General features: G+C 45.8%; 1 protein-coding gene across 4 annotated transcripts in view; it reads right to left on the minus strand.

The window, feature by feature from the left end:
- Nucleotides 1-1,089: 1,089 nt before the first annotated feature.
- Nucleotides 1,090-13,480, minus strand: part of LOC110219713 (cell adhesion molecule CEACAM6-like) — a 24,217-nt gene continuing 11,826 nt past the window's right edge. Inside the window, exons 5-10 of one of the 4 annotated variants that reach the window (XM_021003294.2) lie at nt 12,481-12,598; nt 10,344-10,408; nt 9,907-9,965; nt 8,073-8,141; nt 7,415-7,486; nt 1,090-1,837 (exon numbers count right to left, since the gene is read on the minus strand). In XM_021003294.2, coding sequence (XP_020858953.1) covers nt 1,670-1,837; nt 7,415-7,486; nt 8,073-8,141; nt 9,907-9,965; nt 10,344-10,408; nt 12,481-12,598 — 551 coding nt within the window. In that variant the 3' untranslated portion in view covers nt 1,090-1,669. Of the gene's footprint in view, nt 1,838-2,530; nt 4,626-7,414; nt 7,487-8,072; nt 8,142-9,906; nt 9,966-10,343; nt 10,409-12,480; nt 12,599-13,480 lie in introns of those variants that run through there. The other 3 variants (XM_021003296.2, XM_021003295.2, XM_021003297.2) reach the window with 3 other exon arrangements.

The raw sequence follows: 13,480 nt of genomic DNA on the forward strand, positions 1-13,480 counted from the left end.
GACTGTAGCTCCTTGCAAAACTTTGGAACATCTTACTAAAGGGATGGTCATTGAACATTTAGAAAGGGAAACAGTGAGCACCAAGAGCCAATATGGCCTTACCACAAACAGGTTATGGCAGACTGACTTCATTTTGTTTTCTCATACTTAAGTGGTGTATCAGGGGAATGTTGCAGATAGAGTTCATTTAGCTTTTAGCAAAGAATTAGATAAAATCTCTTTCACTTTTCTTGTGGAAAGCATGGAGAAATGTGGGCAAGAACACATTTGACCAGGTACTAGATCTAGAAGACACGCCCATCAATAAGTCAGCTAACATTTCTTTTTAAAAAATTAATTTATTTTGATTTATCAACAATCACTTCCATATGGTTTTGAGTTTAAAATTTTTCTCCCTCTCCCACTCCCTCCCCACCACCCTCCCCAAGACAGCACACAATCTGATATAGGCTGTGCATTTACATTCCTATTAAGTATGTTTTCACATTAGTGATGTTGTAAGTAAGAATTAGAACCAATAGGAGGAACCACCAGAAAGAGGAAACAAAACTCAACAGAAGAAAAAAAAATAGCAAATAATATGCTTCGATGTGCATTCAAACTCTATAGTTCTTTCTTTGGATGTGGATAGCATTTTCCCTCATGAGGCCTTTGGAAATGTTTTAGATCCTTGCATTGCTGAAAAGAGCTGAGTCTATCAAAGTTAGTCATCGCACAACATGGCTGTTACTGTGTACAATGTTCTCCTGGTTCTGCTCACTTCACTCAGCATCAGACCATATAGGTCTTTCCGGGTTTTTCTGAAGTCAGCCTGTTCATCGTTTCTTATAGCACAATAGTATTCCATTACATTCATATGCCACAACTTGTTCAGCCATTTCCTAATTGACAGGTATCCTCTCAATTTCCAATTCTTTGCCACCACAAAAAGATCAGCTAACATTTATTAAGCACCACTATGTGCCAGGTACTGTGCAATTTTTATCTTTCTTTCTTCTTCCTTCCTTCCTTCCTTCCTTCCTTCCTTCCTTCCTTCCTTCCTTCCTTCCTTCCTTCCTTCCTTCCTTCCTTCCTTCCTTCCTTCTCTCTCTCTCTCTCTCCCTCTCTCTCTCTCTCTCTCTCTCTCTCTCTCTCTCTCTCTCTCTCTCTCTCTCTTTCTTTCACATTTTATAGTTCAGGAAACTGAGGCAAGCAGAGGTTAAGTGACTTGTCCAGGGTCACACAGTTAGTAAGTGTCTGAGGCAGGATTCGAACTTAGGTTTTCCTGATTCCAAGCCTACTGCTTTATCCACTATGCCTAAGGAGGGCTGATGTATGAGTGGGGGTACCTTCAAGGCTATGTTATCATTATTGTGGTGTGGGATTTGAAGGTAGGTGATAATTTTGAATCCTGGTGACCCTGGGCATGTCACCTAACATAGCCTGACCCTTATAAGCTTGCTGATTAATTGAACCCTGAGCCTCATCGTGTACATGCATATGCACACACAGTATATTGCCATATGCATATAAACACATGTATATTATACATGTACACATATATGTATATAAAGCATATATAAAGCACACATGTTGTCTTCATCTATGAAATGGCAGCTCCTTCAGAACAAGGACTGTTTCTCTTTTGCTGTTAACAGGACCTAGGATAGAGCCAGGACACAGTAGGTGCTCAATAAATGCTTATTGCTTGATGGTTGAATTCTGTTTTAGACACATTGAGATTGAGATGCCTAAGGTATATCTGGGTGAAAAATGTCCCACGTGCCTCGGGTAATGAGTGGCTGGAGCTCAGGACAGAGACTGGGCTGGATCTAGAGTCCTGGGAGGCAGGGCGTTCCTGTGGAAAGGAAGTTAGATTTGGTATCAGAGAATATAAGGTCAAAAGCTGGCACTCAAACTTGCTTTCTGTGTGACATTGAGTAAGACTCTTCCTCACCCTGGGCCTCAGTTTCCCCATGTTTAAAATGAGGCAGATGGCTTCTGAGGTTCCTCCCAGCTCTAATTCTAGAATTCTGATGGCCTTCCATGGGCCTCAGTTTCCCCATCTGTAAAATAAGGAAGCTAGACTAGTCAGCCTCTTAGGTTCCTTCCAGCTTTGGACCTGGGATCCCTTGGTCTCTCTCTCTCTCTCTCTTCTGTTCTCTTGTCTCCTCACAAACAGATGCTGTTTCTGGGTGGCCTTTCTTTCCTCTCGGTCTCAGATTCTTGTGGGGGATTACATTATAGAGGGGCTTTAAGGGCCCCACCCAGCTTGAATGATCTTTGAAAGGACACTGGAATTGGAGACAGATGGTCTGGATTCAAATGATCCTCTCACTTACTAGGTCAGTGAATGGATGCCCAGCTCCAGTGGAGGTGTCCCTGTCCAGCAGGTCAGGGAGTTCCTGGATTTCCACTGTCATAGGTTCATTCATTCATTCATTCATTCATTCATTCATTCATTCATTCAACAAGCATTTATTAGGCATTCACCAAGGGCCAGGTGGGTGCTTGGGCCACAAAGACAAAATCAAAACAAGTCTTGGTCCTTAATGAGTTTTCATTTTATTTGAGAAAAGCAACATATACACAGATTAGGAAATGCAAAAAATATATACAAAGTTATTTGGGAGGACGCTAATAATGGGGGCGATGAGGAAGGGCTTTTGTAGGAGATGCCACTTGAAATGAGTCTGGAGAGAAGTCAGAGATTCCAAGAGACAAAGGTAAAAAGAGATGATTCTGGGGAATTGTCTGAGCAAAATCTTGGAGGTGGGAGATGGAGAAAGGTAGCCTAGAGATGGAATAATGGGCTTTTTTAAATGGCCAATACAGCAGACTGTAATTCATGCTAGAAGTAGGAGGGAGCCACTGAACCTTTTAGACCCAGCTAGGTGGCACAGTGGGAGGTGTGCTTGTCTGGAGTTAGGAAGTTAGGGAGTTAGGAAGATCTGAGTTCAAATCTAGCCTTCAGATGCAATAGCTGTGTGACCCTAGGCAAGTCATTTAACCTTTGTTTGCCACAGTTTCCTTAATTCTAAAAGGGGGATCATAACAGCACCTACTTCTCAGGATTGTTAATGAAGGTCAAATGAGATATTTGTAAAGTGCTTGGCCTGTAATAGGAGCTTAATAAATCCTCTTTTCCTTCCATGCCCCATACTTTTAGGAATATTGATTGGCAGCTTCCTGGAGGAGGGATTAGAGGGAGGAAAGCCTGGATCAGGGAGACTAATTAGGAGGTTATTACAATAATCTAAGTGAGAGGTGCTGAATATCCAAAACCAGGGAGACTGTGGTGTAAGTATAGAGAAGGGGACAGAAATTGGGGAAGTAGAATTGACAAGACGACCAGTGGAGGCAGGTTGAGTCACTGTAATAAAAATGATAATATGACCTAGATTAATTTACTTATTCAATGCTACACCAGTCAGACTTCTAAAGGGTTATTTTACAGGGCTAGAAAAAAACAACATTCATTTGAAGGAACAAGAGGTCAATAATCTCAAGGAAGTAATGAAAAACAATGGGGATATAAGAGAGTGTGGCAGCACCCGATCTCGAACTATGCTACAAAGCAGTAATTCTCAAAGCAATTTGGCACTGGCTAAAAAGCAGAGAGGTCGATCAGTGGAACAGACCAACCACAAGCCATACAGATGCAGAGGAATCTAGTAGCCTAGCACTGCATAAATCCAGAGATCCCAGCTGCTGGAGTAAGCCCATGTGACAAAAACTGATGGTAAAACTGGAAAAATCAGGCAAAAATAGTTGCTGTATATTAACATCTAGGATTTATGGAGTGCTTTAAGGTTTGCAAAGCACTTTACATTTTGTCCTCAAGTCTATCTTGGGAGGTAGGCATTGTTATTATCCCCACTTTACAGATGAGGAAACTGAAGCAGATGGAGATGAATGACTTGCCCAGGGTCATGCAGTTCATAAATGCCTAAGGCATCTTCCTGATTTCATGTCCAGTCTCCTATTCATGGTACTATTTTGCTGCCTGGAGCAATATTTCACATCATTTAACAAGATACGCTCAACTGGATTCAAGACTTGGACATAAAAGGTCATAAGCAAGTTAGAGGAGCAAGGTAGAAATTACTTGTGTGATCTATGGAGAGGGAAGAATTCATGATCAAATGAGGGATAGAGGCCACCCACAGAAGATCAAACAGACAACTTGGGTTACATAAAATTGAATAGGGTTTTTGCACAGACAAAACCAATGCAGCTAAAATGAGAAGGGAAACAAGTAATTGGGAAAAATGTATCTTTGTATCAAGTTCACTGATGTCTGACTGAGTGAATGAATATTTTCTTGTTGTCTTGGTGGCTCTAATACGTGCACACAGTTGGTAAAGGGGTATGGGTGGGTGGGTGAGTTCTTCTCCTGGCAAAACTAGGGAGGTCCAACCTGGGCCGGCTATGTACATGGCTGAGCCCCAAGGACACCATGGCAGTTCGGCCATCTCTCTGCTTTGGCCCCAGGGAGGGTTGTGGGATCTGTGGAAACGGGGGAGGGAAAAGCAGGGGAGGAAATGTGGTGTGTGTCTCAGCCTCTGTTGTCTTCATCCTTCTCTTGGGGGGGCTTCTTTAGGGCCAATCTGTTCATAAATGTCTATCGATGCAAAGGTCAGTTTCTGGGGGATTTGAGGAAGTACAATTAAGACTGCGCTGAAGCCCCGAGAGAGAGAAGGTGGAAGGAACTTTGTTGACCGTCTAATCCAAGGGTCTTAACTTGAGGCCCACAACCCCCCAGAGATAGATTTCAGGCAATCCATGAACTTGCATGGGGAAAAACATGACAACTTTGTTTTCACTAACCCATAACTGAAATTCAACACTTTCTTCAGTTATTTAAAAACACAACTCAGAATAGGGGTCCATGGGCTTCTCCAGCCTGACTGCCCAAATCATCTGTGGGCCAAGAAAGGCTAAAATTCTCTAGTCTAGCCCTGGCACAAAAGGAATCCTCCAACTCCCTGCCCAGAGGAAGGAAAGGGTTTCCTCCTCCGGTTTCTAAAGTCTAAGTTTGCCAACTATCCAGCTCTCTCATCATTCACTTGTTTTTTTAATTGAAATTTTTCATTTAGCAAAAATTAATTTTCTTTCCTTCCCACCTTTTCCCTTCAATTAGGAGGGAAAAACCAAACCCTGGTAATAAATATCCTTAATCAAAACCAATTAATTCCAGCACCCACCCCAGCCCTTGTTCATCTTCTCTTGTATACTTCTATAGTCTTCAATTCAATTCAGACATTTACTAAGTGTGTCCTTCAGATTCAGATACTTCGGATCACATCCTTCAGATTTAGTCCAGTACTTAGCCTGACAAGCTTAGTTTCTGATTCTTCTCTCCCTTCCCCTCCCCTCTCCTTTTTCCATGCCAGCTACCAGGCCCTGTCTGACATCTGGCTGCTTTCCTGGCCCTCATTAGCACCTGCCTGGGCTCTTGGGAGAGTCTCTAGCAGGTTTTCCATCCCTCTCCAATCCACACCATTCTTGAGTATCTGATCTTGGACCTGCTCTCCTCAAAGATTTTCAATACCTACAGGTTTCTTGCTGAGTGAGAATTCCTTTACCTGCAGAGGGCGTTTAAGGCTCTCTACAATCTGACTCCCACTGGCTTTCCCAGTCTTGTCTCATTACTTTTCTCCAGTCAGTCAATCGATAAGCACTTGCAATATACCTACTGTGTGGCAGGCACTCTGTTAACCCTTGGGGATACAAAAAAGGCAAACCAAGGGAGCCCTGACACTCCAGCCCAAATGTTAGGTCATCTTCTGAGCATGTTCTACACCCTTCTCCCTTCTGTGCCTTTGCTCAGGGAATGTGCGTCCTCATGTCTGGAGTATCCACCTTTTTCTTCTTTGCCTTTGAATTCCTGAGCATCCTTTAGGGACTCACTCCAATGGCATCTCCTCCAGGGAGCCTTCCCTGATTCCCCCATTGTCAATGATCTACCTCTCAGCTCTCACATATTACCTTGTCTGTATTTCTCCAAGGAAGTCACATAGTATTGTATATTGCAACTTCCCCAGTGAATCTTATTCTCCAACTAAGGAAGGCTCCCTGAAGGAAGAGGCTTTTGTTTTATTTAAACTCTGCATCTCCCCCAGCCCTGAGCTTCATGCACACTAGTTCAAGGCAAATAAATGAGCATTTACTAAGTACTTACTGTGTGCTACTTGTGAGTCCAAAGCTCAGCTCAAGCATCGCCTCTGCCAGAAAGCCTTCTGAGCTTTCCGGTTGCTCAGACCTACTCCCTCCATACTCCCTGTTGGCTAATTTGTATTTGCCAATATGGATAGATCTTATGTCCCCTGCAGCAAGTAAGCCCTTGGAGGTCAAGGGCAGATTCACTTTTGTCTTTGTATTGCCAGTGCCTGGCACATAGGGGGCGCCAAAGTTGGCGGTTGATTGATTTGAATAGAAGTCAACAATAAAAAGTGCTTTATTAAGCACCTACTATGTGTCAGGAACTATCCTAAGTGCTGAAAGACTAGAGACTTGGGCTTTCCATTATGCATAATGCACTGCAGGATTGACATTCCTCTTTCTGAGGCTGAGAGATTGTTCTATTTGTATGGTTCTTGGAGAAAATATCAGTGGGACAGTGGGAGGGCACTGGGAGAGTATTGTCCTGGTTCTCAGAATCAGAATTGGAAGGGGGTCTCAATGGCTCTCTAGGTCAATCCATATGCCTGAGGAATACCCACTATACCACATCCTATAAGTGAATGGTTAGAAATTAGAATGATGACAAGTATGAATATTAACAATGATCAATGAGAATAGGTTACTCCCACTGTGCTAGGCTGGAGGTTCTCAGGGGCCATGGATACCAACTGGGGAAGCCATAATGGTCTAGCCCAGCAGATGGCAGCAGAGAGCTGGGAGCGGCGGCTAGCCTGAGCTCTCCTGTCGGCCAGGGCTTGCCTTTGGCAGGAGGGAGAGCTGGTGATCTGGGCAGCCTGATAGCCAGAGCTGGTCTCTGGAAGTCAGAGGTCAGGCTGGCAGGAGGGCCCAGGGGTCTGAGGTCAGCCAAGTTCAAGGGTGTAGGACAAACAGCCCTAGATAAAGACAGAAGGCCTGGATTCTAGTCCTGGCTCAGTTCCTGACTCCCTGTGAGACCTTAGACAAGTCTCTGTCCACTTCTGGGCTTCATTTCCCTATCTGTAGAATGAGGAGTTTTACTAAATATTCTTTAAGATCCTTCTCTGCTCTGACATTCTGTGTCCTAAGGGCCCTCCCAGACCTGACATTCTGTGTCCTAAGGGCCCTCCCAGCCCTAACAGTCTGTGTCCTAAGGGCCCTCCCAGCCTTAACAGTCTGTGTCCTAAGGGCCCTCCCAGCCTTAACAGTCTGTGTCCTAAGGGCCCTCCCAGCTCTGCCATGATGCTGAGGGTTAGTGAGTGATGGTGACTACCTCATATGGGTCCTCAAGTGAGTCTGGAGAGAGGATGGAGTAGGGGTTCACGTCCTGTGGAGGCGTCGACATCTGTTAATGGAGGTTGCATAGGGAGGTTAGTGGTTCCTTTGGCCTGGGTGACCTCTCCCTCTCCCTCTTTCATGAGAGAGAATGGCCAGCCAGTGGTCCAGCATCCCAGAATAGGAAGGCTTTCAGACTGTCCTTCTCTGCCACCCCCCCTCCCCAGCTGTCAAAGAAGTCTGTATAGACCTTGTCTTGTCTTCACTCCCAACTTCCTCTCACCCCATCCACATGGTGGTCTACACCAGAGGTGTGCCTGTGTCCACAGCACTTTTGAATGAAGCCAGAACCAGATTTAAATGTGATTGTAAAATATCAAACAAAATAAATAAAAATATCATAAGACAAAGATAACATCACATTTAAAAACGGTCAATATGTGACTCACAAGGATCCTTATGTATCCCCATCTGTAGAATGAGGAATTTTATTAAATATTTTCTAAGGCCCCTCCCAATTCTGACATTTTGTGTTCTATGGTTCCCCTGCCCCCCTGCCCACCAAGTTCTGGCATTCCCTGTTCTATGTTCTAAGGTTCTTCTCAGCTCAGACATTCCGTGATCCTGACAGTGAGTTAGTGAGTGATGGTGCAGACCTGGTAGGGATTCTCGATCAGTTTTGGAGAGATGTAGTAGGAGTCCACATTCTGTGTAGGGGCCGCTATCTGTCAATAGGGTTTCATAGAGAGGTTAATGGAGGGAACTGCCTGCCTTTGTTTTGACCTGGGTGTCTCCTGATGAGGAAGAATGGACACCTGGTGTTCCAACATCCCAGGACATGAAGGTTTTCAGGTGTCCTCTCTCCAACCTGATTTTAGCTATCAAAGGAATCTTTCCCCTGGCTTTAAGGGAGGGAGACACAGATCTAGTATTCTGCTCCTCCAGGGGTTGACACGGAACACAGACCATCCCCTCTGACTTCCCTCTACTTCCTCTAGGGGGTGGTCAGGATCCTGCTTCACAAGAATTCTTGTGGTCAGGGTTGGCATAATTCCTCCTGAGTTCCTCAGTCCAGATGTTTACCTCAGGGTGAACCACATATCTGGAAGTCTGCCCAGCCACCTTTTTGATGAAATAGGAACAGCTGAGGCCTCCCAGGCACTGGATGCTCAGGTCACAGATATGGCTTTCCTTTAATGCCCATTGGCAGTAAGGGCCCCAGCTGGCAGCTGGTTCCTGTCACGGAGCAGCAGGGTGGCCGTATTCACACTGGGGATGGAGTCACCAGGCGTGAGCTTGAATCCCAAGCCCTGTGGGACCCTGGACAAAGTCCCTCACTTGCTTTGCACCTCAGACTCCCTGTGTCTACAATACACACATCCCCTACCTTGCAGAAGGGTTTTGAGGAAAGCCCGTAGGCATGGAGGACAGTCAGCCCCCACCCTCACCCCCAAGGGTGGGGGCTGATTCTGAATCCATTGGAAGCTTCAGAGGATATCTAGTTCAACCTCTTCACTTTACAGAAGAGGAAACTGAAGCAAACAGATGGTAAGAGACTTGCCCAAGGCAATATAGTTGGCGTCTGAAGCTAGATTTGAACTCAGGTCTTCCTGACTCCAGGTCCACTACTCTGTGTTCTGTGGCACACCCTAACTGCCTCAGAGCCATCATTTCCTTGTTCTTCCCTCTATCCAACCCTGCCATGACACCAGCTTTACGAAGCCCTTTCTTCATGCTAGCTCTGTGAGGGAGGTAGTAAAAACATTATTACCCCTTCCTTATAGATGAGGGAGCTTAAGACCAGGGAATTAATATGGTGCTGTGCAAAGGGCATCGATGCTGGAGTCATAGGACCTGAATTCTAATCCTAGCTCAGTCACTTGCAACCTGGGTAATCCTGGGCAAGTCACTTCTTCTCTCCGACCCTCAGTCTCCTCTTCTGTAAAGTAAAGGGGTTGGGCTAGATGACCCCTAAGGCCCCTCCCCCCTCAGGGTCTGTGACCCTAAGACTAGATGGCTTCTAAGGGCCTTTCCAGTTCTAGATTTATAACCTTGTGAACTGACCTGTCTGGAGTAACATAAGCAGTAAATGGCTAAGCCGTAGTTATCCAGGGATGGGGAACCTTTGGCCTCAAGGCCACATGTGGCCCTCTAGGTCCTCAAGTGTGTCCGTTTGACTGAATCCAAACTTCCCAGAACAAATCCCCTTAATAAAAGGATTTGTTCTGTAAACTTGGACTCAGTCAAAAGACCACACTCAAGGCCATACCACATTAGACCAACATGACGTTAGTATAACCTACACCAATTCTACTCCTCTGTCCCCTGATGAGGAATGGTTTCCTGGTCCTTCGGTCTTGGGGGGAAGGTGGCCTCTTTCTCCTCCCCCTCTGGGCCCTTGGAGGAGGCCAGGGTGTGCCCCTTGGGGAGGAGGAAACAGTAGAGAAGAATAGAAATCCCCCCTTATGGTTTTCCCGGGGAAGGTCTTACTTGTCTATTTGAGGGTTGGTGTTGAAGCTGCAGACCATTTTCATATGTGGCAACATCACCTGAAGAAGTGAGAAACACTGATGGGGGCTCCAAGCCTTAGTCTCCTGGCTGGAGACAGGGCCCATACTACCCAGAGTAGGGAGAGAAGGAGGTGGGAGATCCGTCATCTAAGATGCTCTTGGTGTCTCTAAAAGTTCACATTTCAGAGATGTGTCTTGTGAAAGGAAGCGAGGGGACACCCCCCCCCCCGCCAGGCTTAGGAGAGGGGAGATGCAAGTTCTAGAAAAGGCAATGTTGATGAGTGCTTGGGGCCCTACGGTGGGGACAGCTCCATTCAGAGATTGGGGAGAAGGAGAGATCTCAGAGGGTGCAGCCAGGACAGAAATCAGCAGGAGGGACAGGGCAGGGAGTGTGACCCAGCAGCTAGTTATACTCACTGTTTTTCACAGATGGCAGGATCTTGTTTTTTTGGCCTGGCCCTCCTAATACTTCCTGTGAGTACCTGATGGGGCCAGATGGGCAAGAGGGTTGGGGGCAGGTTAGGAGGGCTGGTCAGTGAAACTTTTCTGGGCCTTAAGGGGCCCAGGCCAGGAGGGCTTGGGAATTCAGTGTGGCTGGGTGTCATAATAAGTCAGTGACACTTAGACAACACTCCAACGTTTGCAAAGTACTTTACAAATATCACTTCATTCCATGTGCTCAACAGCACTGGGAGGTCTATACCTTATACATGAGCATCCTCACATAAAGGTGAGTTCCTTTCACAGGAGTGCACCACTTCCCATCTTAAGGATGTCAAGTGGTATGCTCTTGTAGTGATAGGGGATAGACCCATGAGTTCATTGGTCCAGGGAACAGAGGACACTTCTGCCTTTTTGCCTTTCTTTTTTTTTCCAAACAATTGGGGTTAAATGACTTGCCCAGGGTCACACAGCTAGCGTCAAGTGTTTGGTCTGAGGCCGGATTTGAACTCAGGTCCTCCTGACTTCAGGGCCGGTGCTCTATCCACTGTGCCACCTAGCTGCCCCCCCCCCGTTCCATGAATTGAGGGATCACAGAATCTCAGAGCTAGGCACGCATCCCATCCAAGGTGCAACCAAGCAGGAATTCTCTTCATATCTCAAACAAATAATCCTCTTGCCTCTGCTTTAAGGCCACTTCCTGCTCTGTCCTACCAACTGATGGGGAAGCTCCCCACCTCCATCCCATTGCTGGACAGCGCCTACAGTGAGACTCCCTGTCTCTGGTTGGGATCTGCCTTCTGGAAATGTGCCCCGAAGGCTCCCAGTCCTGGCATTTAGGGCCAATCAGAATACCTCCACTCCCTCCCTCTTCTGCAGGGAAGCTCTTTAGATACTCAAACAACTGTTGTGTTCCCCTAAGTTTCCTCCCTTTGAGGCTAAAACACCCTCAGGTCTCTAAAGAATCTTTGTATTGACACAATCTCCTGTCTTCTCACCATACTGGTCACCTTCCCCTGAATACACACACATTTGTCCATATCCTCCTCCAACTGGGGCAGACAGAATTGGGACTATTCCACTGTGTGATAGAAAGAGTCAGAAGACTTGGGTTCAAATCTTCCTGATGCCATTTATGTGTGACCTTGGGCAAGTCACCTAGTCACTCTCAGCCTCAGTTTTCTCCTCTGTAAAATGAGAGGGTTGAACTAGATGACCTCTAAGGTCCCTTTTAGTTCTTTACCTATGATTCCATGAACACAATATACCAGGTACAGTCAGACAAAGAAAATGGGACTAGCCCTTGTTTTAGGAGTTGCTTAACTTTTCTATGCCTCAGTTTCCTTATCTATAAAATGAGGATACCAATAGTTGTTATGAGGATCCATTGAGATCATATATGTAAAGTGCTTTGCAAAATAAAAAGTCTACTGCAAATGTTAGCAATGATTATTTTTCCCTATTAAGTTTCATCTGGTTAGATTCAGCTCAGTGTTTTCCTAATCATCGCTCCCATTCCCTCTGTGCTTTTTTAGGCTCTCTGAGCTCTTTCCTCACATTCAACCAGTGAGTTAGTTGGTACCAATATAATTATTCCCATTTTACAGAGGAGGAAAATGAGGCTAAGACAGGTCAAGTGTCACCTGAGCTCATACAGCAAGAGGTAGCTCGGTGGGGAGGTTTTTAGTGTGTTGGACTCAGAGCACGGGAGGTTTGGATTTGAAACCTTTCTCTGACCCTTATGAGCTGTGCGACTGTGGGAAAACCACTTACTGTCTCTGAGATTCTGTCTCCTCATCCCCAGACAGACTGTTTCTTTTCCAGGGCTTTGTAGGACAGCCTGTATATAAGGTGTCTGTTATCCTAGCTTAAGTATCAGCTGGGGTGAGGATTCTTTCTCTAACACAATGAAACTCTTTCTGGGGACCCAGAACCTCTTGTCCAACATGTAATCTATCCCCCCCAGCCTTGCATTCTCTGAACATTTTCTAACCATGCCCATCCACGAAGTAATAACAAGCCTCCCAAAGGGAAAGCTGGCTGTCACGGGTGTTAGTGACAGCATTGTAGCCAGGGTGGAGGAAAGGGTCTCCATTGCTGGGATCGACATTACCCTTGTGCCTTTTTGCGTAGGAGATAGGCCAGGACACTGAGAAGAGCCATCACAACCAGGATTCCCACTAGGATGCCGACGAAGGTGAGTGAGGAGCGAGAGCCACCAGAAGAGGTGTCTGTAGGGAGAGACAGCAACGGGAGTCAGGCCAGAGTCTGGTGGCTGGAGGAACTGAGTTCAAATCCCACCTCAGACACTAGCTTAGTGACCTTTGACAAGTTCCTTAGCCTTTCTCAGCCTCAGTTTCCTCATCTGTCAAATGGGAATAATACTTGCTCCTATGACATAGGGTTGTCATGAGTATGAACTGATATCACTTTGCAAACCTTTAAGTACTATATAAATAACTACTATTGCTATCATTGATATTGGTATTAGAATAAATGTAAGTTTGTTTCCTCTACCTTTAAAAGCAGTGGGTACAGAATGTCTTTACCAGAAAAGGCAAATCCCTGGGGATACCTAATAGCTGGCTAATTGAGTCTTAGGTCTTATCTTAAAGGTGATCGTTGGTTTTTCCATAGGTGGCTTTCTATTCCCAGCAAGCTTATCTGCTACCTCTTCCCCAGACTCAACATGTCATCTTCTGTCTCTGTGATTTTACTCAGGTGATCTTCCGTGCTTGTAACTCCCTCCTTCCTTATCTCTGCCTCTCAGAATTCCCAGCATTCTTCAAGGCTCAGGTCAGACATCATGTCTTCTGGGAGGCTTCTCTTGATCCAGCCCCTCACCACCTCCCCTAGCTGTTAGCACTCTCTTCCTTCTGAAATGACTTTGTATTTATTTATCTACATACACGGATCAGCCACATTTCAGCACCCTTCTCCATCATCCTGGAACCCAGCCAGATGTTCCGCACTTGGATGAATAAGGCTTGTGCTAGGCTCTGCTTTCACTTTTCATTGATGTCGTGGCAATACCTGCCAGAGGACCACCCATTTGGAGCACTAAATGCTGGGGAATGAGTAGGAGAAACCGATCGTCTCTCTAGCCTCTGAAA

This window comes from Phascolarctos cinereus, unplaced genomic scaffold (genome assembly GCF_003287225.1).
Source record: "Phascolarctos cinereus isolate Bilbo 61053 unplaced genomic scaffold, phaCin_HiC Scaffold_726;HRSCAF=1367, whole genome shotgun sequence".
Taxonomy (NCBI): Eukaryota; Metazoa; Chordata; class Mammalia; order Diprotodontia; family Phascolarctidae; genus Phascolarctos; species Phascolarctos cinereus.